Below are 25,454 nucleotides of genomic sequence, written 5' to 3'. Positions count from 1 at the left end.
AAAAAAAAGGGTGATGTGATCGCCAGTGCTACGTGCGCTTTCATTCTCTGCGTTTCGGGGGCGGTGCACCACTTCTGACTGTTGGTCAGTAAGGGTCTTTCCAGGGAGACGGTGTGTTGGGACATGTTGGGATACAGCTGTCGCTTTGCTCTTTGCTGCTGGTTAGCGCTCTGGACTGTTGAAGGTGGAATATCGAGGGTTCTGAAGCAAAATGGACATTTTGATTAATACAGAGGAAGAATTATGAGCTTCAGTAAGTATATTTGTCAGTTGTGCAGAGGGAAGAAAAGCCAAGATGAAACAAAACCCTATTTTGTAATTTGCTATTTAAGAAAATATAGACCATAGGAGGTTAGTAGGGCTTTCCCAATGGCTCAGAAGGTAAAGAATCTGCCTGCAATGCAGGAGACGCAGGAGGTGTGGGTTTGATCCTTGGGTTGGGAAGATCGCCTGGAGGAGGAAATGGCAACCCACTCCAGTATTCTTGCCTGAAAAATCCCGTGGACAGAGGAGCCTGGTGGGTGACAGTCCAGAGGGCTGCAGAGTCAGGCGTGACTGAACGCGCACCCACTGCTAGGAGGGCAGTGCTGGCGGCCACCCCATGGTTTGAGAGCGTGCTCTGCCACAGAGATTTTGCTGTAATAGTTATCGTATATTTTAAATTATTTTTAAATACTGACGTTTAAGTTTTTAGTCTGGGCTATTAAAAAGAATTTCGGGATAGAGGAAAAGATTTTAAAAGCTACAGCTTACAGTGGTGATCCACCCCAGAACTTGTGGTGGCGTTTGCTGAGGGCACACTGGCTGTGCTTTCTTGGTGCTCGTGGGCTGTGACGGGCATCGTGTGTAGCTTGGGGACGTCTGCATGGTTTGGTCTGATCCTAGCTTTGTGGTTACCTGATAAAACATGATACTTGATGTCAAAAGGGACTTAATTGTGGGAATAACACTATTTTGTTCTGGAAGATACGATGACTTGTTGTGGTAGTCATTATACACCTGAGCTCGGTTTCCATGCTGGCATTTAAGTTATCAGCGCAGCTTTGGGATGCACTGCCTGCCTGTGACTTCTCCACTGCTCCTCCTTGACACTTGATGGTGCTAGAGGTTTTGTGTTGTTAATAGTGTTATTTCTTAAAAGACAGTAACAAAGTAAAGCTAACTGGCACACTATTACAGAGAAGCCGTCCTGCTACCAGCCTGCCCCACTCTCTCCCCTCTTTTCTCTTCACCACGCTTCTTTCTCTAAGCACCAGACATCGTGCAGGTGAATTTAGAACCCGAGTCTTGAGATCGTGGGCTAGTTAACTGAAGAAGAGGAAGGGACGGGTGAGACTGCGAGAAGGCTGCGTCCAGGGCTGAAGGACCTGACGAGAACTGGAGGAAGGTGGTGTGTGTGTGTTTCTGGAGCACGAGGGAGCCTGTGCAGACCCACACTGGAGAGGGCAGGAGTGACGGTGCCTTTTGCCCTTGGCCTCTTTCCGGTCCCGCCGAGGAGCCCGGGGCTGTCCTGTGGTCTCAGACGCTGGTCCGCACGTCTCCTTGGGGCCGTTTCTGCCCCCGGTTCCCACTGTCCCCTCCGCTGGGACACCCTGCGCCAGCTCTGGTGCGGAGCGCGGACCGGTGGCAGGCCCGCAGCGCTCGGCCTTCCCTCTGTCCTGAAGTCTCAGCTCCCCAGCAGCCCCCAGTGGCGTCCTGCTTGCCGCCCGCCCTCCGGCGCTCCTCCTGGAGCCTGCCTGGGCTGCCCTTGCTGTGTCAGACGCTGAATCCGTGTCTGCAGATCCTGACCTGACTGAGCACGTCTCCTCTCTCCAGCCACCCTCCCCTCCCAGGCTCGGCCTGCTCCCTGCTGGAGGACTCGCGCTGTCTGCTCTTTCACGAGCGCTGTCTCCGCCACGCCAGCTAGTCCTCTGGGAAGCCCCTGGAGCCCTCTCTTGGAGCTGCTTACTGCCGCCACGCGAGCACGGGCCTCGTCGTGCGCACGCGTTCAGGTGCTGGTGTGACCTCGGCACCTGCCGCCCAGCTCTGACTTCTCCAACTCACTTCCTGCAGCCACTCAGTGCTGAGACTTTTCACACATGCCGTGTGTTCACCCTCGTAACTTCCCGCCATCGCCGCTTGCCCCCGCATCCCCCTCGTCCCCAGGCCTCACCACAGTTACACTGGTGCCAGGCTGTCGTCACAGCCAGTGCCTCGTGTGCGCTCTCAGGCCCCTTCGCGCTCCCCGTGTTGTGCTGACGCCTGGCGAGACCACGGCCTCGGTCCAGCCCGCTCTGCGCGTCCTCTGCCCGCATGGCCGTTCACCGCCGACTGTGGCCGCCTGACCTTTCTCTCCTGTCTGACCAGTCCCTAGACGACTGCTCACGTCTTCTCTTCTCTCAGACCTCCTTCGCTGTCACTCTCAGCTGATACTTTGCTTCCTGTTTTGTCAAGAAAGCAGAAGCTCTTGTGTCAGAACACTCGCCCCTTGCCTGGGTTTGCCTGCGCGCGCTGCGTCTGGCCGCTCCGCCGCTGGGCCGAGGCTGCGGCTGGCCCTCCCCAGTGCAGCGGGCCGCGTCCCTTCTCCCGGCTGCAGGACAGAGCTCGGCTGGCTGCCGCCTCTCTCACAGAAGCAGCTGGCTCCCTTCCATCGGCGTGGGGAAGCACCGTGGTTTTTCTCAACAGAATGAGAGAACAAGTAAAGGAGTGAGGAAAGGGAGTGTCCACAGAAACAATCCGTCGATCGAAGAAAGAAGTGGAAAATGTTAGTCGAGCCCGATTGAGGATTACAACTTCGGAACAGTCTCTCAGAAAGCTCCTTCCCTCCAGTTAGAGGTCAAAGCACAGTTGTGTGAGTTTTGAGCCAGGGCGGTACGTTAATGCCATGTTACAACCAGTTTATATATACTCTGGGCTCATTTCCGCCTCCGCGGCTACCGAAGCGCTGACGCCGTGCTGGCCGTGACCCGCAGCCCTCATCCCGGCTCTCCTTCCTCCCAGGCATGCCGCCGCTCCGCTCAGTTTCCTGTTCCCGACACGCTCCTTGCCCTCCAGCTTGATGGGCTGCTGCTGCTCAGCCCGCGTGGCTGGGTCTTCCCCTGCCCCCCACCTCACGTGGGCCACCGCGTGCCTCGGTCCTGGCGTGCCTCTGTTTGCCAGCCCTCCCGGACCAGCCCTCTGGCGCCGTGGCTGCTGGCCCCCAGCTCTGTGGAGCCAGGGGTCTAGCGCGCACTCCACTGGGCTGTCCAGTTGGCATCCTGAACACATCTCGTCCAAAATCAGCTCAGTCAGCCTCTGTTCACACGGAGCCGTCCCTGCAGGTGGCAGACCCGATCTTCAGGTGCCCAGGTGAATTCCTTGGCGGCTCTTCATTCCTGTGTGGGTTCCTTCGCAAAGTTTTCGCCTCTGGCTTCAAAGCCTCTCCAGCATCTGACCACGCTTTACCCCCTTGCCCCGCGGCCTCCCTGGTCTGAGCGACGGCCAGTCACCGCTGGCTGAGCTGGTGCAGATCCCCGTCGGCTCCCTGCGCACATCCTGGGCCTGAGAGGCGGGAGAGCATTGAGGGTCAGCCCTCCCTCCCTCACGGGCTCCCGGCTGCCCCCGGCTCCTGTAGGTGCCTTGCGGCCCCTGCCTCTGCCTCTCAGCTCTTTACCTGCCAGGCCCCTTCCCCATGGGCCTTCCCGCAGTGAGCCTCGCGGCCGGTGCTGCCAGGCCTGCCTCCCCCCCGGCACTTCTTTTCTCCTTCCCCTTGTTTGCACAGCACTCTCTGGTCACTGATGTACTGCTCATTTCTCATACTGCCCTTCTCCCTGCCTGGAATAGGAACTCAGCAGGCAGGGCTCTATGCTGGTTTTCTTCCTGATCCTCTGATACCACCAGGCACGTGGTGGGCTGGGAGTAAGTGGACAGATGAAAAGCTCACACAGTGCTATGTCATTTTACCATAGATGTGAAGAATGAAGAAGTGAAATTTGGTGAGGGCATAAAAAACCACTGCATGGAACAGTGTTTAGAAAGCCCATTGTAGAGACCTCTGGAGACGAGCCAAGATGGGGGAGCTGGAGACCATGTGTTTAGTGTCAGTGAAGGAAAAGAAAGAAAGCGATTTTCCCTCATTGTTAAGCCATGAAATCGGAGCAGTCACAGCCCATCTCTACTCCAGGACCCCTGAAGAGTGGCCCAACAGAAAGTCCCATTACATTAATCTTGGTAGAAAATCTTTTGTAATTCCTTCCCAGGATTAAGATACATATACATTAGCCTGTTTAAATGTTTAAGTTGCACAGCAGCATTAATTGAAATAATTAGCTTTCGTGTGTATAGCCTATGGGTGTACTGGGTAACTTTAGAAGTACCTAATGAACAGGAATTATTTTTTGTTGTTTAAGTTCAAAACCTTCACAGTTCTTTTAATGTGATTTATTTTAAAATATTATAGCCTTTGAACTTAATGATTCAATTCCATTTTTTATGTACTGTTTTCATCTTCATGATAAAAAGTTAGTATATCACCTTTGGTGGCAATTACTTTCCTGCTTCATTCTAATCTTTTTAAAAGCTTTTTCCATTGAGGTTTGTACTAATTCTTTATTCTTAAGAGCACAGAAGATGTACTGATTTCATTTTTGCTGTATCTTTGTATTATGAAAAGTAAAAGATTGAAAAAAACTCCCACACATCCTCATTTTTTGTGGAACTTAGTAACCTGTAGTTCTAGAATCTTGTTGTTTATCCCTCAGCCAAGTTTACCAGGCAGTCTGTGCTTGCCCAGAGTGGCGGCGTCTTGTCAGAGGCTCTCCCGTCGTCACGGGAAGCGTGGTTGGCTGTGTGAGGTCTCTCACACGCCACCCTCCGTGATGTAAGGACGCGCTGGGCTTCATCTCAGGTCCTCTGTGCTATTTTCATCTTGACTTCCCCTCAGCATTCTTTTATAGTCTTGCAATGGTTATTCTGTTGGTTATACCACTGATGTAAGAGTAACGCAGATTTACCAGACTCTGGGAGTAGTAGACAGTCTGAAGTTGATCAGATACTGACTTTCGTCAAGAACATACATGGCAAAGATTGTTGACACTGAATGACCCCTTTGGGGGCAATACTGTGACAGAAGAAAGGATTTAGTAATATCTTGACTTTATGAACTAACAGAAAGTGAAAGAAAGTGAAAGTGAAATCGCTCAGTCGTGTCCAACTCTTTGCAACCCCATGGACTGTAGCCTATCAGGCTCCTCCGTCCATGGGATTTTCCAGCAAGAGTGCTGGAGTGGATTGCCATTTCCTTCTCCAGGGGATCTTCCTGACCCAGGAATCGAACCCGGGGTCTCCCGCATTGCAGGCAGACGCTTTACCATCTGAGCCACCAGGGAAGCCCCAGAAAAGAATATTAATTCTACTGGTAATACTAATTAAATGGTTTCTTTTAGTAAGACACCAACATTTGGGTCCAAGGGTCTGAAACTGTAGGAGACATCTTGTTAACAATTTATTCAGCTTCTTGAGCCATAGAATCACTTCCATGACAATAAAATATGGCCCAAATAGTGAGATGAAGAAGGGATGAGACGAGGTGACTGAAGAGATACAGTACCAGTAGCTGGAGAATACTTGGGAATAATTCAAGAGTCAAGTATGTATTCTCTGAGAGAGAGAGATCGCTCTGTGTAGACGACCCAGGTTTGTTAGCAGGAGGTGAGTTTAATGCACATGAGCTGCTTGTGTAACCACACCCAGATTATGATGGTGTTCCCAAGAGTAACGTGTAAAGTAATCTTAACACCTTATCTGGCTTAGGGTACACCACCACCTTGTAGCTAAAGTAGGAAAAAAAAGGGCCAAACCTTTCATTGTACACAGTTTCATATAATGTTCCTAAAGTTGTTTAATATTCTGCATATTGCCTGTGATCAGTTTATAACGAAAGTATTTTGCATTTTCAAAATTGTGTTGGATATAAAAAAATCTCATATTACTTGGTTCAGTAACTAGCCATATTTTTGTGCATATGTCAGAAGTAAACAAACTATTTTAACAAATGCTAGCATTGCAAATGGAATAGAAATGGAAGTAGAGTTTTTGAGCGTATGACTTGTCTGTCTCCTCTGTAGATGGTAATGGTGTTTGTTCATGCCCAGGTGGATGTTTTAGAGATTGCATGTCCAGGCTTCAGTTTTCAAAAGCTTTGTGGGGTCTGTCTAATCACCAGTGGCTTTATGGTGTATAGTAATTGGTGTTTGCTTAGGGGATGGAGACTGTTCATTCTATGAATTATTAGGAGTCTTGGGTTTTAACAACAAACGCGTTTGTCTAAGTGACTGGGAATAATGAAAAGTATTTGAGGGACCTCACATTCTTGGTGACAGAGATAACTTTGGTCAGTTCAAAGTACTAAATATAATCAAAATTTTAAAGAATTGCTTAGATAATGGATTTTATAACTAGCTTTCTTTTGTCTATACACTAAATTTAAAGGTTAAATGAAACAATACATACTAGAGGCATCTGTTTTCAAGTAGTAATCATGGAGACTAAGTTTACGACCCTGGATTGTTTCAGTTCAGTTCAGTTCAGTTCAGTCGCTCAGTCGTGTCCGACTCTTTGCGACCCCATGAATCATAGCACGCCAGGCCTCCCTACTGATTTGTTTAGGGAGATTGTTTTCTTGCTTCATATTCTTTGAATTATTCACATAATCATTTGGAGATTTATATTGGTTTTTAGAAATGCAATGTTATATATCGTACCGTAAATAGTGTCTGTCCTTTAATATATGAATATGTGGCAGTTAAGGCTCTCTTACATATTAAGAAAAGGTGTGAGGACAGCTTAATGGTTGAAATGCAGGACTTTGGGAAATTCTGTTATCTTGGGAGGAAAATATTTTCAATGCCACACTAGTTTTTCAGCTTAAGAATAAAGCTGGGAAAAGTTGCCTTCAGCTATTAGTTTTCCTGAATCCAAAGAGACGGGTGGGGCAGGATCAAAAATACTCATTTGATCAAAGTTGCTGGCTCTGAAGGGCTTCCTACCTGTGTAAGAAGATGAAAGGTGTTGTTTTATTGCATGCTAGTAACAGTGTGATTTTGAACTAATTGGTGGTGAACTGCCAATCACCCAGGGGGAGTGCAAATAGATGCCCTTACAATTCCCTTTGAGGTAGTGAAGTCTTATGTTGAGGCTGGAAGGAAAACAGAATAATACCGTTAAATTGACCTTAAATGAGCTGCTTTGTGGTTTTCTTGGAGAATCCCTTTTTATTTTTCATGACTAGTCCAAACAGGTTTTGTCTACCAATTTGAGTTATTGACTAGACAATGCTGACATTGAACATTTTAGATTCATTTTGAAATAAAGTAATGATAATACAGTTCTTTAGGATATTTTGGTGATTTTGTTGGTATAACTTAAGTTTGTATAACATTCCAGTACTTGTTTGTGGTGTGTCATGGCTCCTTACAAGAGCCATCGTTTCCTTTTATACCGGAATATTCTGCCCAAACAAGCTTACTTTTCTCACGTAGGTAATGAGATATACAGTAAAAGGCGGTGATGTCTTTAAACTTGTATTATTCCAGATGAAAATCTAGTCATTTAGTGAAACCATGATTTCTTTTAAGGACAATAAGATTGTATTCTTGATTTTAGTGTGCAGGTCACTCAGTGTTTATTAACTACCTATTGTGTGTCTAGCATTGTGTCATCAAAAAAAATAAAAACAGTGTTACAGAAACATCACTTTAGTTATTTTCCTTTGAAAACTTTGATTGGCCTGTACATCTGTACTGAGCTTTTTAGATATCACACCCACAAAGTAGGCATTTATGTCTTTTAATTTTACGTTAACAGCAGGAATACTATCTACTCTGATTCCCTTTGAAAATTCTGAATAATAATCAGGTTATTATTTCTAGCAGTGAACTGGTTACTGGAATTATGCTTTTCTTTACAAGCATAGGGGATGAAACATAGTTTGGGATTGTGTTTGTAATTTATTAGGTGAAGAAGTTAAATGAGCATTAGTTACAGATGCATACCATATAATTTATAAAGAAATGGAATGAAAAGTAAAATGTTCTTTACCTCTAAGACTATTAAATTCAAAGATACTTGAAAATCTTATAATGCTGTGCCGTCTTACTGTAAATCTCTTTGTTATACAGAAGTATCCATTAATTCTGTAACTTAAGTGTCTGTCTTTTGCTTTGGTTGCAGGAAGCTCTGGGTTTGCAGTAGCAGTGTAGTGGTTTGGGGGGACACTACCTGAGTACCTCTCTACTATCTTTCTCCCCATTCTCTAATCAACTACATACTGGGGAGCAAAAAAAACTCGTTCGTTCTGGAAATAGTGTATAACGTTTTAGTGCTTTCAAGAGCTCAGGTTCTGCCAAGGGGAGAGGATTGGATTTCTGTCTCTTTAGTGATGGGCAGTGGTGGGAACGGAAGTGCAGCGGGGACGGTCCTTACTTTGCTGGAAACCCAGGTGAGACGGGAGCTTTCTGGTTCCACAGGAGGGCTTAGTGTGCCGTGTGCCTTGTGCCGTTGGCCTGAACCCTCTCCTGAGTCTCTGCCTTTAAGAAAGGAGTACTGTTTGTAGCCTGAGAGACACCAGAGCACTGAGTCTTCTTCCTCCCAAGTCGGTATTTTCGCCGGTTCATCCCTAGTCTCCTAGAACTCCAGTTACTGGCCCTGCAGATGTCTGTCACTGGTTGAGGGCCGGTCTGCCCGGAGAGGGATGAGGGAGCAAGAGCAGCAGATCTGGGCGTGGTGTGTGCTCAGGACTAAGCGTGAGGGCCAAGGTGAGCATCTAGAGACCGTGCTTCTGATTGAAGTCAGCTGTTGGGAGAGACGAAGGAGAATTCGTACTCAGCCCCCCAGAGCAGTACAGTTTATCGAAGAGATACCACTAGAGCAGAAAAAAGACTGCCTAGCATGTGGGGACAAGTTTTAAAATTTAGTAGACCAGAGATGAGGTAGTCCTCGTGATAGACAGAACAGGGTCTCGCAGAAGCGCCCAGGCCCCCCCTCCCGAGCCTGCGCACGCGTGTCCTTACCTGGGGACAGCGCTCGTGCACGGCTTCAGTGAGGGGCGCGAGTCTCCTGGCTGGCCTGGTGGCGGGCACCGTGCCATCACAGCAGCATGAGGAGGGAGCGCCGAGGCAGGCGGCCACGGAAGGGGCCGTGGCGCAGAAGCAGAGGGTGGAGTGGCCCGAGGAAAGGCCCCCGAGCCCAGGAGTGCCGGCGGTCTCCAGAAGCCGGTTCTCCCTGGAGTCTGCAGAGGGCGCAGTCCTGCCCCGCCTCTGGGTTAGACGCCTGACCTCCGGAATGGAAGGCAAGACGTCTGTGCTGCTTCAAGTCACTGAGTTTATGGTAGTTTGTTACAGCAGCAGTGGAAAATGATACAGTCCTTCTGAAAACTGAATCAATCATCTGGTGGAATCAAGTGAGAGAAGGGAAAGTACAGAGAGAAGGAAATCAGTAATGAAATAACAGACATGGACTACAGAGCTAATATACCTTGTCTAAGTAATATCCAGAGGGAGGAAAAAGAACAACTAGGGAAAAAAGCAAATAAATAATAGAAGAAATAGTCAGCGAGCTGAGGAAAGAGTTGAGTGTACATTAAAAAGGTCACGGAGTCCTAGGTAAGATTATTAGCAAGAAATCGAAAAGATCCAGTTATCCTATTAGATTCGTGAATTCTAAGAATAATGGTAATGATAATAAAAGGTTTACTGGCTTTCACATAGAAGAGTCACTTACAAAGGAGAGAGAGAGAATTAAACTTCCCATGTATCACCTGTTAAGGATTATTGAGTACTCTGGAGTCTTAAGGGTGCAGGGAATATAGCAATTAAAAATTCATGCATTTCTAAAGATGTCATGTACCTATTAGGACAGAAAAAGGCATTCACTTATTTATTCATTTTAGAGTAGTATATTTAGTGACTAGGTACTTTTCTAGTCATTAAGGATATGGTAGCTCCATACCAATGGAAGAATGTAGTAATAATCTTTAAGTATTTTTAAAACCACCTCAGCATAAACCATGGTTTAGGAGGGGTGGGTGGAAAGCAATGAGAGAATGGTTTCTAGAAAGCATTGTGAAATTTCACCTTGGTGGGGGATCAGTTACCTAGTAAGGTTTCCCTGTAGGGTTTTATGTTGAAACAAATATAAATCTTAAGTCTGTGTGCTCAGAATGAGAAAGTAACCACTGAAGTGTCAAATTAACATGAGGGAAAAGAATAAACAGAAATTCCACTTGCTGGGGAAAGAAGAAATGATAAGCAAACTAAAATAAGCAGGAATCACAAAATCACGTGAAAGGGGGGAGGGCATCAGTCTCAGTCACAAGCCAGCTTGTGGGCAGCGGGGGGGCTCAGGGCCTGGGTGTCACTGATACGCTGCTAGAACACCCGCCTTGCAGCCCGCTCAGTGTGCAAACTTCCAGTTACATGAAACTGTCTCCTTATTTTTGAGGTGAGTTTTCAGACAAGCACAGACCTAAAAGAAGAAGAACTTGAGCAGAGAAGGCCGCACAAATGTTTTGAAATTTAGTAGACCTGAGAGAATTTTAGAAGTGACTAATTCAGCAGACCCAAGGAAGCTGAATCTTACACCATCTGTCCTTGATTAATAACCCCTGAAAGTCCGCGAAGTGGCAGCAGCAGACACCTGCCAAAGTGGGGCTGAATGGGACGAATTAAGACCAGGAGGACTGGCTGAGAAGCCTGCTCATGAAAGGGTTTGATCCCCCATCTCGCCCCTCTCTCCAGGGTCTCAGACCACTGCCTCTTCCCCACCCTGGCAGTAGAGGGCGCTATTTTCCAGAGAAAGGAAGCCTGTGGCCTGGGCATGGGCCAGGGAGTGGTGGATCCACAAGTTCTCACAGACTAAATGCCTGGGCTCCCGGCTCTCTCTGCTGGGACAGCTGAGCTCTAAAACCCTGAGAAGGAGATCAGAGGAGTCTTCTCTGGGGCCTCCTTCTGTCCAGGAGAGCCTTCCAGGCTCCTAGCAGTTGGGTGCCCATGAAGAACCCGCTGGAACACCCAACAGGAAGTCTTGTTGCAATTGTAGAGTTTCAAATCAAATTATCATTTTAGTGCTTCCTTCTTAAGTATGAACCGACAACTCAGACTCACCAGACTTAAGAGGAAGACTTCTCCCAGGAAAGTAGGAACCAAGACAAACACGCAGTAAAGGGTGCTGGGGGAGAGCAGAGCACGCACAGGATAAGAGCGCGTACAAGTACATCTGTCGTTAGTGTTCTGGGAGAGGCTGGGACCGCGTCCGTGAGAAGGGCCAGAGTTCCGTAAAAACGGAATAGCTGGCGAAATTTAGAAATGGTAATATGTTTACAGGATTGGAAGATAAAGAAGATAGGTCAAAATGGGCAAAAATAAGGTGGAGTTAGAATATTAGAGAACCAGTTCAGGACATCTAACATCTAACTAATAGGAATTCCAAGTGGGGAGAGCAGAGAAAATGAGATGGAGGGGATGACAAAATCAAGCAGATGTCCCAGTCCTAAAGGACAGGAACTCGGGGATTGAAAGTGCTCACCCAGGGCCCAGCCTGGGGCACAAGAGTGACTCCCGACACCTGGACAAGGTGGGAAATGAGAAGCGGTTCACACTCAGGCCCAGCAGGAAGAAGAGCTTCACACCGCTCAGCGCCATCACTGGGAGCTGGCAGACGGTAGAGCAATGGCATCACAGTTCTGATGGATAAGTAGTTTTGACCTGGCTAATAAATAATAATAAATCTGTAAACACTAAAGGGAAAGGCTCCCTTGCGATTTCTTGATTTTCCTGCATTAACTATTACTTGACGACTACAGAAGATGAGAATTTAAGTCTCTGTAAGTCACACACCTTGTCATTCCTCATTTATATTTTTTAAATGAAAAAGTAATCTATGTTTAACCAGATTTTAATATTGACTTGGATATTTAAAAAGAATTACCTCCCATTCATCTTTTCTTTGCAAGCTACTGGAGGAAATAAAGACATTTGGGAGGAAAGTTTAGCTTTTAATTAGTGGTAAGTGCATAAAAAGCTAAGCAAATGGAAAAAAAGATTAATTCTGGGAGTGAAAAAGAATGTTATGGAAGAAAGGAAAGCTAATGGTAGTATATTACATGGGTGAGCAGTGGATAAAATTTGTATTGTAATAATGTAGACATTGAATATTGATCTAATCAAAATTATCAATATGATGTCTGAAAGGTGGAGATGAATATAAAGAAAAGCATTAAAGACAGTGGGGGTCATGATGTAATGATAAAAGGTGGGATTTATGAGGGACATGCTACAGTTTTATAGGAGCCCCAAAATCTTACCAAATACAAACACATAATGAAAATATCTTAAAAATTGAGACAAAGCTAATCAATCAAAGTACAGTTGTAGTGGGGGGTTGTTAGTTTGCTCATTTCAGAATTTAGTAAATAAAATAGAAATGAGCTTCCTGAGTGTCTCAGTGATAAAGAATCTACCTGCCAATGCAGGAGATGTGGGTGCAATACCTGGATTGGGAAGATCCCCTGGAGAAGGAAATGGCAACCTACTCCAGTGTTCTTGGAGGGATAATCCCATGGACAGGGAAGCCTGGTGGACTGCAGTCCATAAGGTTGCAAAGAGTTGGACATGACTAGGTGCCTGAGCACACACGCATGGAATTATTGGAGAAACAGCAGAAAATATAAATAGGGCATGCGTGTTAAAGTAACACGCAAACAAATATCATTTACCCTTCATACTGGCATAACTTCAAGAGTTACAATATCCACTGCTGGGAAGACTGGAAAACACAGATCTTCTTAACTTATGACGGGTTACCTCCTGATAAACCCATCCTAAGTTGAAAATACCTAACCTACCAAACACAGTTTAGCCTGGCCTACCTCAAACGGGTGCTCAGAGCACTGTGCTTAGCGCACTTATGTTAGCCTACAGTTGGGCCAAATCATTTGATATCAGATGTGTTACGATGAAGTGTTGCTAGAAATATAAATCATTACAATAATTTATTATAGTCACAACATTTGAGGGGGAAGTAACCTTTAAATATCTTTTAAAACTGTAAATGCTCATATTGTTTGACTCTGCAGTCTAAATTTTGAGAATCTGTCCTACAGAAATAATAAAACCAGAATGTGCTGTATGTGCCTAGAAGAATGTTCATAGTGGCAAAAAAATTGAGGAAAACCTGAATATTCATAAATAGAATAATTCTGGATAAAATTGACGTATGTCCATACTCAAGTATTTATTCGGCTGTTAAGTTGGGGCTGTTTGTGAGCATGGACATATCATTAACTAGGGAAGCGGGTGGTGAAATAATGTCTGATTTTCCCTATTCTTATAACATATATAGTGAAGACTGTGAATATGATGAAATATGTATCTGTGAGTATGTACTTGCGGATGGAGAAAGCCTCACCCAAGCTGCTGGCAAATTGTCCCGTTCAGGAGGTGGGATGATGAGGAGGCAATTTTGATCTTCTTTCACTTTTTAATACAAGCATGTGATACTTTTGTAATTAATTAAAAAATTAGTAATAGATCAAATAAGAATTTTACCAGAAAAGACTTTTTCTAGGAACCATGCAGTGTTTAATGAGCAGGAACTTGGAAGTTTTCGGCACAGAAGCGGGTGATGTTTCTGTGGGTCACAGCAGCCTGTGTTTCCATTATCAGTGACCAGGACTGGCAGTGTGCTTTTTGTATCTTCATTAACTAGGAAGGCTGCCTGTTCTGGGCTCTGCCGTTCCACTTCTAAAATGTGCTTGCTTTCACTAGGACTCTCTTCATCCGTGGAATATAATGTAACAGAGTTGGAGCAAGAACTTGAAAATGTAAAGATTCTGAAGAAAAAATTAGGTATCGTACATTTTTTTCCTTTTTTCCTCGACTTATGTATTGGACTTTGTTTCTTATTAAAGACTTTACTGCAGTCTGTAATACTTTTAAAAATTATGAAATCTCTGTGTTACAAGCTTTCAGTCTGCCTAGAACTATTAATAAAGAATGTCTTTTAGTTTGGAGGAAGGATGAACCTGGATTTATTCACTTTTTTAGTTGCCGTGTTGTATGTGTACAAAATGAGTTTTCATAGATGATGCTGCTCAAATATATCACTCCACTGTCTTTCACTTGTATTATTTCTGATAAGTAATCTTCTGTGCTTCTTATCTTTCAGTCCCTTCTTTTCTTTGTATTTGTCCTTCTTGAGATCTGGGGGGCATCACGAGCGCGCGGCGTCACGCCTTCCACCCCCTTGGGCGGTTGGTCGTCGTCTCATCCGATGCCGCAGCCGTTCCTTTTCTTTTATATCCTCACACTTCAGTTACAGTATGCTGGACGTTTTCACTCTTAAATTTTCTTGTTTTCTCTCCTTTTTAATTTATGTGCTTTGGTCTGATGTTTTCTACTGATCTGTCTTCCATTTCACTCTTTTCAGCCACGATACAACTGTTGTCAGAACTATCTGTTGACCCTGAACTTCAGTCACAGTGTTTCTCAGCTCTAGAATTTCCATTTGGTTATTTTTCTTGATTCAAGTTGTGACATTCTCCATTTTGTTGCTTATACTGAGCATATCAGTTATTAATAGTTGCTGTAAAGTTGTTTTCTTGTATGTCCCGTATCAGGATCTGCTGAAAGTCTGCTTCTGTTGTCTTCTTTTTCTCTGTCCTACCTCCTGGTAACATTTCTCATATAAAACTGTAACGACTCTGCATGATGCTTTGTTCTCGTTGAGAGGATTTACTTTCACTTCTGATTAGAGTTAGAGTAGGGGCAGTTAAAGTACAGACAGGTCAGTCTAGTCTGTCTGGGCTTAAAGTCATTTGAGACTGGGTTTCGGTCTTCGTGGGCTCGTCTGTTTCCGATTTGTCCTTCCTCCTTGGGTACAGCTTGTCTTTGGTCCAGCTAAAAGCCTGCTTGCTCTGTTGTCGACTCTGACCCCATCTTCTTCCTGCAGTGTAAGCCTGACAGAAGCAGTGCTCAGCTTCTCTGCCTCCTTCTGCCCCCTTTGGTTCCTCTTCTGAGCCTCTGAGCCACTGATGCCTTGAAGGGGAAAGCAGCTGAGTGTTTTTGCTCTTTCCTTTCCCTGTGAGCACAGCCTCTCAAATTCTGGCTGCCTTGGTAGCTCCAAGCCCTGCTTGTGTCTCGCTGGCTCTGTTGAGCATGCTAGAAGCTTTGCTCCAGCATCGTTCTCTTTGCCCTCAGCGTCTGTGTTATTCCCCAGCCTTGTGGGTCTGTTTGGAAAGCGCTGTGCGCGGGAGCATGGTGCTCACTGAGGCCCCATCAGCTCACCTGGCAGAGAATGGCCCTCAGCTTCCATCATCATGGCAGCTCTCTGATATCTTCACACACACTGCTTTTTAAAAAATTAAATGTGATCCAGCTTTTCCAGTTGTGGCATAAGGATTGGGGTGATACAAGGTAGACTTAGGCACTAGAAGTAGAGTTTTGCTTCCAGCCTGTAGAAAACCGGGAGTGTTTATCTTCAGGTGCGGGATTAGAGGGGATTCTTACCCATGTTACCCGGTACTCCAGATCTCTGCCGGTGTGTCAAACTATCAGAATGTAAATATGTAAATTAAAAAAAATACAGAGATAACTATATTTTCAGGAGGAAGCTGTATATCCACAATATATTTCGTTAATAATTGAAATGTCTTTGCAGCATTCCCTGGTGGCTCAGACAGTAAAGAATCTGCCTGCCACGCGGGAAACCTGGGTTTGATCCCTGGGTTGGGAAGATCCCTCTAGAGAAGGGAACGGTAACCCACTCCGGTATTCTGGCCTGGAGAATTCCATGGACAGAGGAGCCTGGCAGGCCACAGTCCATGGAGTTGTAAAGAGTCAGACATGACTGAGCAACTTTCACTTCACTTAGCAGTGTTAAGATTTGAGCCTCATAGGATTGAGCTGTATTTAATGTAGCAAACTGATTTTAAAATTAGTTTGTGTAGGAAAATTAAAAACAGTTTATGGCTTTAGGAAAATATTTATGTAAAAATAAAACATTCTGGTTGTAGCAGTAGGGAATGAAAATGTAAATCTGGAGAGAATTTTTAGAAATTGCTGAAACATTCATTATATTTTGTTTTTCCTTCTAATAGAGAGGCGCAAAAAGGCTTCAGCATGGGAAAGAAACTTGGTGTATCCTGCTGTTATGGTTCTTCTCCTCATTGAGACAGTAAGGATTTATTTGCTGTTAAATAAAGCAAATTATTTTCTATTTACTTTAGCATTTGTGTATGGCAATTCCCTTAGCTAAATGTTTTCAGGTAAACTGGTTTTCTGTCAACAGGCTTAAAATCCATGTATGCTTTTTTTTTTTTTTTTTTGGTAAAAACTCAATAGAGCAAGAATTAAGGGGAATTTTTAAAAAGTTCTCAAGATTATCTGTTTCCTCATAAAAGCAGGAAATTCATTCTTTTGTTTCAATTGAAAATTAAGAAGAGACATGGTGTTGCTGATACCCGGCTCAAACTCTGTGATAGCGTATGAAAATTATTGCATTAGTTCTATGTGCAGTTGGGGGTTTCTAGTTGGTGAAATTGGTTAATAAATGGACCTATGTTACTAGCTTTTGTCTTAAGCTTTGAGATTACAGTACTTTGCAGGATTTTTGAGAATTTATTCTGAAATTTTTATGGTCTCATTATTTCAGGTTTATATGTAGAATTTTGGTCTTTACTGCTTTTCCTCTATTCTGAAGCATACATTTGGTTGGTTACTGAGATTTTAATATATGTATATTGGCAAAATATCTTTGAAATTCAGAACTGATGGTTTCCTTTTTCTGTTGTAGTCCATCTCTGTCCTCTTGGTGGCTTGTAATATTCTTTGCCTGTTGGTTGATGAAACAGCAATGCCAAAGGGAACAAGGGTAAAGTAAAACACTTACTGTCTTTCTGTTGCTAAAGTATTCTGTGTCTGCCCTGAGTGTTTCAAATAGGTAGATGACAGCATCCGCCCTTATGTATGTATATACTTCAAGCTGCGCGAACTTCTTTATGCAAGAGCTTTCGTAAACAGTGTTTATAAACTATGGTTTTTGTTTCTAATTTCTTATTTTAGATTGTCTGGGCCTTGTATCAAGTATCAGAGTTTCCTTTTATACTTTGTATTAGAGTTTATCTTTGTTTTACTGAAATTCATATTTGTGATCCTTTAAGAAAATGTATATTCTGTGAAATAGTGAAATATAAAGACTTTATATTGAGATGATTGGATGGCATCATCGAGTCTATGGACAAGAGTTTGAGTAAGCGCTGGGAGTTGGCAATGGACAGGGAAGCCTCACGTGCTGCAGTCCATGGGGTCGCAAAGAGTCGGACACGACTGAGCAACTGAAGTTTGCAAAAGATCCAAATATGGTTGTAAGGACTCATGCTTCAGAAGAGTTAGACATTGTGTGAACTTGAATCAAAATGTTCAGTTGTTGGAGGGAGTCAGATGTACATCTTTTCACAAATGGACTTATTAATTTTTTCTCTTTTAAAAAAATTAATGATTTTATTAAATTCCAGAAGTTAGTCTATTTATATATATTTTCCATATGGAAAGTAGTTTCCACTAAATACTCATATAAACCTTTCTTTTTCTAGGTGCCTTTATTAACCTTTGGATACTTAAAGTAGCCTTTACGTTTTGACATTTTATTAACCTTTTTGAAGTTAGCACCTTTGCCATTTCCCCGTAGAAATGACTTCAAAACTTTTCCAGACTTTTCATTCTTTTGGGGGTGGGGGGCAAATTTCCTTAACTCTTTCTAGGATCTTCTGTCTAGTCTAAGAATTAAATTGAAATGAGACAGATTAACAGAAGAAAACTATTCAATTATGTGTATAAGGGAGCGCTGTAAGAATAACGAGACCCCAGGACAAGTTGGGTAACTGAGGCTTATATTGCATCTTAGAGAAGAAGAGGGTAGGGCTTGTGACTTTGCGGGGAATAAAGGCAGTTCTCCTGGAGATGGAGAAGCAGCCGTTTGGTGAACAGTTGGGACCCAGAACAGACTTTGGTCTCCAGGTCCTGCCAGGTTCCTGGGACCACACGCAGCCCTGACCCTGGAGGGCCTGGCGACAGTGCTCGTCGTGGACCAGGGCCTCTGTCCACACTCTTCCAGGCAGTTACGGGGCGAAGCGGAGGCAGGCTAAAGTGGAAGGCTGGCTGTCTTCTGTTTCTTAAAAACAATCAGCCTGAAGTGACCCTCATGCCAGAGAGATGCCTTCTGCGGTAGCAGACTTTGCTTCCCTACACGCCTCTTCTCTCTGCACCACATGATCCACTTTTTGTCTCACAGAAGAAAGCCAGTATTTATCTTAATTCCTTTCCTTCAGTCCAGGATACAGAAGCGAATTCTTTGGGCAGTATTTTCAGTTTAACTCCCTGCCCGCAGCGCCTTCAGCATCTGGTCACCTCTCACTGCTGGAGCCTCCCAGCTTGCTCCAGGTTCCTGATCCACTAACCGACAGCAGCAGGGAGCAGCCCTCTTCCACCCACAGCCTCATCCTCGTCACTGTTTAGACACAGGTCCGCTAATGGAGCAGGGAGTCCCCTACCGTGTTGACCTCTGTCCGCTTTTTAACCCAGTTGCATGTAGTGTGCACTGGGTGTGGTCCAAGCCCGAGATACACTGGTGTGCCGTTCCCTTCGTGCCTGGTGGACAGGGACAGACACGTGGTGGGCTCTGTTTATGATTGTGTAATAAAATCCGAGCGTCTTAATCCTGCCTGTAGGCCACCTCTTGAGACGGAGAATGTTTCCAAGGTGTTTTCCATCCGAGTTAATAAGATTTCTATTAGCATTATTTATTTTTCTTCAAAAGATGGACAAAAATTGACAAATTCTTTGTCCCTTACCTTATTTATATATGAAATTTCAGTGAGTATTCTAACTTCTGTATGCCTATACAAATTAGGTTGTATAAATAATATGTATAATGTTATTTATTGTTTTTTTCATTAGGCTGACTTTATATTCCTAATTATCCTGGTGTATCTGTTACATGTCATTGAAGCTGATACCAGAATAATAGTTCGTATTCAGAGAGTTGCTTTAATTAGTAAGCTTAGAAAACATTGTCCCTACTTCAGTGGGAAATGATTTTTTGCCTTTCTGGCCTTTTAATAAATACTGCTTTTCTTGCTTGTTTTGTTAAGTTCCAGATAAAGGTAGGTTTTGAGAATAGATAGAATGTTTAGGAAACAACGTGCAGCATTGCCTTTGAAAGATCTGTGCTGATTAAATCCCTGAACTCCTTAGGGGATGAAACTTTGACGAGCAGTAACGGGATGCGAGCATTCCCTGTCTTCCGTCCTCAGCTTACTCCTGACGGACTTTAGTTGTATACTTTTTATATGTTGCCTCCGGGTTCAGACAATTAATGTTCTATTCTTACTGTACTATTATATTTAAAGATTTTTTTCCCAAGAGTATTAAGGATTTAACAATAAACGCAGATAAAGAATCTACCTGCCGGTGCAGGAGACTCAGGAGATGCGGGTTGAATCCCTGGTTCAGCAGGATCCCCGGGAGGAGGAAATGGCAGTCCACTCCAGATGTATTCTCATCTAGGAAATTCCATGGGGTCACAAAGAGTTGGACACCACTAAACGTGCGTGCACACACACGCACGCGCGCGTGCGCGCACACACACATCATGTCATTTGATAAGTGACTTAAATTGTATCTGAGACGAAACAGAAACGTTCGAGCTTGTTGAGTGTTACCATGTGGCTGGTTTCGCTGGTGAGTTCAGCCTCATCCCGTGTTTTATTCTCCTTTGAAAGCCTAGATGTTATTCCAGGGTATTAAACGTTTCTAATTTCAACTGTCCTATATTTATGAAACAGCAGTTTTAGGGAAACCAAATGTAATAGTGTCACTGAATTCTGAAAAGTGTTTTTTTCCCCCGCAGGGGCCTGGAATAGGAAATGCTTCTCTTTCTGCTTTTGGTTTTGTGGGAGCTGCACTTGAAATCATTTTGATTTTGTATCCTTTCTTTAACTGAAGTTCTGTCTGTTAATAAGTTTTCTGGGACAGTGGTAATTTACTAAGACACTTTTCTGGAAGAAACACAAGTCAGTCTTCCTCCAGCACTCCGAGTGGCATTTTGTTCTGTTTTCCTCTGGGCCTGTTGAGGACTTGAGGAAACATTCTTTGGAGAGTTTTTTTCCTTGATTCTCACAGCTATCTCATGGTGTCCTCTGTCGTCGGTTTCTACAGCCTCCGAGTTTTTGGAAATTTCATTCCCAAGAAGGACGACACAACCATGACAAAGGTAAGGTCCTTTTAAGTCTTAGGAGGCTGTGCCCCTCTTTGCCTTCCAGGACAAGCGGACTGTTTTATTTAGTGGTCGCCCTGAATGGTTCCTTGCGGTTCTAGGTATTTGTTTGTGAGTTGCGTAAACACACACTGGAAGGTTTTCAAAATGCGGAATGAGTGGGAAAAGGATGTGCTCTGTTTAATTTGGATGGTGTCCATTCACTTGTAAATGCGGAGAACCACAGAGCTTGTTAACCAGCTATAGAAGGCTCCTGAAAGGACCCTTTTTTCCTGCAAAGAAAACGTATTGCTAATGAGTAACTGTGATTGCGCTGCCTGTGCTTCAGGGAGCTTGTTTGAAATCGGAAGAACTTAGTTGCTACAAGTAGTAGAGACAGAGTATTTCAAATTTGAATAATTAAAGCAAGACGGAAGAGTTCTATTCAGAAACATTTTGTAGTCTGAGGCTAATTTGACTTTCTACAATATGTCATTGGCTTCTGAGTAACAAAGGCTGTTATCTTATATAGAGACTGCATTTGTAAAATATTCCCACAGGCTGACAATGAAGAATCACAGGAGCGGCTGGCTTCTTTTTTTTTTTTTAATCAGATTTTCCTTATTTTCAGCATATTCTAAAGGGAAGATGTTATTTTTACATATCTTTTTCTGTCTATTTAAAATGTTATAGCTTCTTGAGATATTTAGCATAAGTAAACATAAGTGCTAATCTGTGCTTTTGGCATCTTTTATTTATATGAAAGAATAAGCATAGGATATATTGAAATAGAATTGCTAGAATTTAGGTGTTTTAGATTTCTAGTTTTTTGGCTTTACATCTTAGTTTACATTAGAAGTAGATATTATATATCTTGGGCAGTAGTCTTGGCTTTAAAAAGCAGAATCATAAGTATTGAAGTATTAATTCTTTTTGTGCCTGTTAGGTGAATCCTTTTGAAATCAGCAGCCTCTGTCAGTAATGTAAAATGCAATTTTCTCTTTGTGTCAGGTACCGTAAATTACCAATAGAACTTTAAATGTCTGTAGCAAACCTTTCTGGTTCTCTGTTTTCTGTATTGAATAGTATCATCAAGAAGTTAGCAAAGTACTGTAGGTAACTAGAACGTACAGTAACTTGCCAGTATGTGAGTGGATTTTACTTAAGCGTGAACTGTGTGGCTGCCCAATATCCTTCCTGATTTCTCATAACAGATCATTGGGAATTGTGTGTCAATCTTGGTTTTGAGCTCCGCACTGCCTGTGATGTCAAGAACACTGGGTAAGTTTAAATGAGAACTTTTCACGTAAAGTCTGTATCTTTTCAAGTGTCTTTTCTAAACTTCCTAAACTTCTAAACTTTTCCCAAAAGATCACTCTTTGAAATATGTTATTTCTTCCCACGTTATTTTATACCTTTACTTCTATAATTTATTTGTATATAGGGCTGTACCAAAACAAGCACTTTTTTCAAATAAAGGTCATTGATTTTTTCAAATGCTTAGAAATATTCCTTTCCAAACAGTAGTCTTTATTTTTTTTCACTGACTGGTTAAGCTTTTGAGTCCTCTAGTGAGGAACTGTGAAGTTTTTGTTTTTGTTTTAAATAAAACAATGTTTAATGTCTAGAAAATATTAAACTAATTTTTTCCTACATGAAATGTTTTTAAAAACGTATAATTTAGTATGTGGTTTAAAAAATTGATAATCTGTAAAACGTACTTTAAGCTGCTTTTATGTCCAGGGCATAGTCTTGAAAGCAGTGAGAGCTTTGAGGGCACTGACATACCCACACTGACTTAAAGGGTGTACTTTAGCTCCTTAGTTTTTACTTGCCTGCCATTCATATAGTTTTCTTAATTTTTCAATGTACAAGGATATTTTGGTCATCTTTTAAAAGTAAAACATTCCCACTTTGTCATTGAAGCAGTTGCATAAATCTTCATTTGATGTTCTTATCTTTTGTAAAACACTGTAGCAGACTGTATTCTCAGTTATTGGCTAAATATTGTTTCAGACAAAAGTTTCCACTAGGCAGTTCTGTTCCATTTTCTAGTCTCAGATTTTGACTTGAGCATTCACAAATTATTTTTTAAAATCCCATTATTCACCTTAACAACTAACTAATGACAAAAATTGCAAGTAACTTTGAATTGCTTTTCTTTTAGCTCTTATGTTGCCTCCATTATTTATTCAAAACTCATAGCTCTCAGGGATGCAGGCTGTGCCGAGAAAGTATAAGCGTCATAGTGATCTTCATAATTCTTACAGAGAATTCCATATTTTAGTAAAAAGTGAAATCCAAGTGTAAGTGTAAAAGGGACTGCCTTTCCACAGACTAACACAAAGCTCATTTACTTAAGAGGTCTTATTTCCTTTGTGTTGCGTTATAGGACTTGTTATTGCTTACGGTGTGCTCATCTTGAAAATGCCAAAAAATACATTTTTGTAAGTTGATTTGTAGCTGTTGTCATTTGTGTTATGGAAGTCCCAACAGTTTCTGTCATGTGGCCAACCTACCATTTTATCATGTAAGAAATTCACTGCGCACTGTTATTTAAGATTAATTGTTAATAGTAACATATACTGATTTTATGGAAGAAAATTACATGCTGAGTACCATTTTAATACAAAGAAAACAAATTAATGGCAAAATGTGCTTTTTGAAGATCAACACATTAAATTCCTGAGTAGTTTGCCATAGAGATAAATAAAAAGAAGAAGAAGAAAGATGGGACAATTAAAATGCAGCTAACAAACGCCTGGCCCAGCTGTCCAAACAGGATTAATGGCGTGTGTTAGGTACAGTGAGTCATGTGGTGCTTTGCAAAATATCAACACACACTGCGCTACACGTTATGCCCAGTGGCACTGAATAGATGAAAAGAAATAAATACGTTAAACAGATTCATAGAGGCTTTTCACAGTATTAAAAAAGCACATTTCTAGACTAAAAGAAAAAGCTTTATTTTAGTATTATGGGAAATGCAAACTAGAGAGTTACTTTGTCGTTCCTCTATTAACCCTTTAGAATTGAGTCTTTGATTTTAAGAAGATAAAATATAGAGAATTGTCATGAATATTATCCTAGTGTATAACGGGATTTTGATTTACTAGCTGAAAAGCTTGTAAGACTAGAATAGAGGATGTATTTAACAACCGAATTCCAAGCTGTGAAAGTTTTCGCTCTTTCTCATTGCCTCTCACAAGGGAGTCCTGACCTTAGGGTGCTCTCATTCGCTTCTGTGAATTCAACCCGCATTCTCAGTTAAATAAGAAACCAAGGAACAAGGAAAATTATCATTTACCTGTATAAGTGCAGTTTTTCTCTTATTTTAATCATTTTTAGTAATGATAACTTTAACTGTAAATTAGAAATATTTTGAATCCTGTATAAATAATTCATTTGATGATGTTTTTACTTCAAAAATGAAAGTATTTTTAAACAGTGTGATTTGCCAGCTGCTGCTGTGCCGTAAGTGTACGTGCCGCTTTGGAGCGGGGTGCCTGGCGTGAGGTGGCAGGCCTGTCACAGAAGGCCTCTGAAAGAGCTTCCTGCTTTAAATAGAGAAGATTTTGTACTAGTTTTAAAAATTGCCACTGAGTAGATTTTAGAAGCATATCACTTAACCACAAAGCATTAGGTTGCGAGGAGCATTTTGGCCATGTATTCTTAGCCAAATGAAATTAATAGAAAGAATAGCATTTTGTCCATGGGAAACATGAAGGATCTGTGCTTGAGATTTTTTATTCGAACTCTTTAAAACCTTTTAAAAGTGATGCCATACTAGGGGATATGATTTCTAAAGTGTTGTTTTGTTGCCTATATGTAGTGTGCAGTTTTTAAAGAATCCAACGTTTTTGAGGCTATGATGTCCATAATTTTTAGTAATCAGTTTACTCTTTGATATAATGAACTCTCAAGATGATTAGAGGAGATGGTTGACTAACAAAGTGAAAATAGAAGAGGCTCAAATCTAGTAAATTACCTATAGATGTCCAGATTTTCTATAATAAAATGTTTTAAAGGCAGCCGTGAATTTGAGAATAAATTTTGTGAGATTGCGGACATGTTCTTTGTTATTCTTAATCAAGAAACAACTGAGGGATTGACAGTTTTTACCTTATTCTTTATTTGAAATCTCTTAACAGGAAAAGTTTTCTCAGATACAACCAATAGACTTTGAAATACTGTTACTAATTTCTATTACGAAATTATTTTTATAGTTATGGTTTCATCTCAGAATTTTTTCTGTAAATTTTAAGTTATTCAAGGCCCAAGTGCAGATATATATTTTTATATTTAAATTTATATGGATGCTTACTCTATTAAAACAAAAAACCCCGACTTATTCTTCCAAGTCAGCTGGAATCTGTTTTATGGTATTTCCATGTATTTCTCATCTGGGTCCCCTCTAGCTCATCATCTCGCAGGAGATGAAGTGGATTATTCTCTTTTGTTCCTTGATGGAGGGAGCATGTTTAGACACTGGTCCTTCGAGGGAGAGGTCTTTATTTGGGTTTTGTGAATGTACTACTAATCTTTACCCCAAGCTTTCCCTCTCCAGTGTGAATCAGAAAGAAATGATCCTTAGACATGACAAATGAGAACTCAAAAGTATAAATCATGATATATATTCCTAATTATGACTTTCATGTAAAAGTAACTCTTAAGCCCTGTATTGAAAATTTCTTAGCAAAAAATTGTATGTGACTTCATTATATTCTGTTATATCGAAGAGAGTAATAAATGAGTGGTGTGACTAACTTTTGATTGATTACTAATGGTCTTATAACTGAACAATAAATTTGTATATCTAGTTAGGATTTTTAATAGTAAAGAGAGAGCATTCTGTGTCAAATGTCTGAAAGAATTCAGAGAGTCACCACTGCTCACCCCTCAGCATTCCCGTTCCCAGGGTCCACATGTCGCGTCCTTCTGATGCTGCTCTTATTTCAGAGTCCCTCCTGCCTGAGAGAAGGTTGTATTGGCCACACATTCTAAAGAATTTAGCCGGCTGTTGACATACATTCAAATCCCTTGAATTTTAATTTGATATAAAATATTTTTTCATATGAAGATAATTTCAGTTAGGATTATTCAGTTGGAAGATATAAGATGTAGTTTTTTAAATGTAAATCACAGTAAGGTTATAGTTTGCACTGAGAACCAAGACCCTCCCACCCTGGCTG

General features: G+C 42.2%; 1 protein-coding gene across 2 annotated transcripts in view; it reads left to right on the top strand.

The window, feature by feature from the left end:
- LMBR1 (limb development membrane protein 1) overlaps window positions 1-25,454 on the top strand; it is a 133,338-nt gene that overhangs the window by 82,544 nt on the left and 25,340 nt on the right. For both annotated transcript variants that reach the window (XM_055591375.1, XM_055591374.1), the window contains exons 10-15: window positions 13,779-13,859; window positions 16,109-16,185; window positions 16,804-16,881; window positions 19,918-19,991; window positions 20,190-20,280; window positions 21,477-21,543. In XM_055591375.1, coding sequence (XP_055447350.1) covers window positions 13,779-13,859; window positions 16,109-16,185; window positions 16,804-16,881; window positions 19,918-19,991; window positions 20,190-20,280; window positions 21,477-21,543 — 468 coding nt within the window. The remainder of the gene's footprint in view (window positions 1-13,778; window positions 13,860-16,108; window positions 16,186-16,803; window positions 16,882-19,917; window positions 19,992-20,189; window positions 20,281-21,476; window positions 21,544-25,454) is intronic.

This window comes from Bubalus kerabau, chromosome 8 (genome assembly GCF_029407905.1).
Source record: "Bubalus kerabau isolate K-KA32 ecotype Philippines breed swamp buffalo chromosome 8, PCC_UOA_SB_1v2, whole genome shotgun sequence".
In the NCBI taxonomy this organism is placed as follows: domain Eukaryota; kingdom Metazoa; phylum Chordata; class Mammalia; order Artiodactyla; family Bovidae; genus Bubalus; species Bubalus kerabau.
This window is presented reverse-complemented; position numbering and strand designations above follow the sequence as displayed.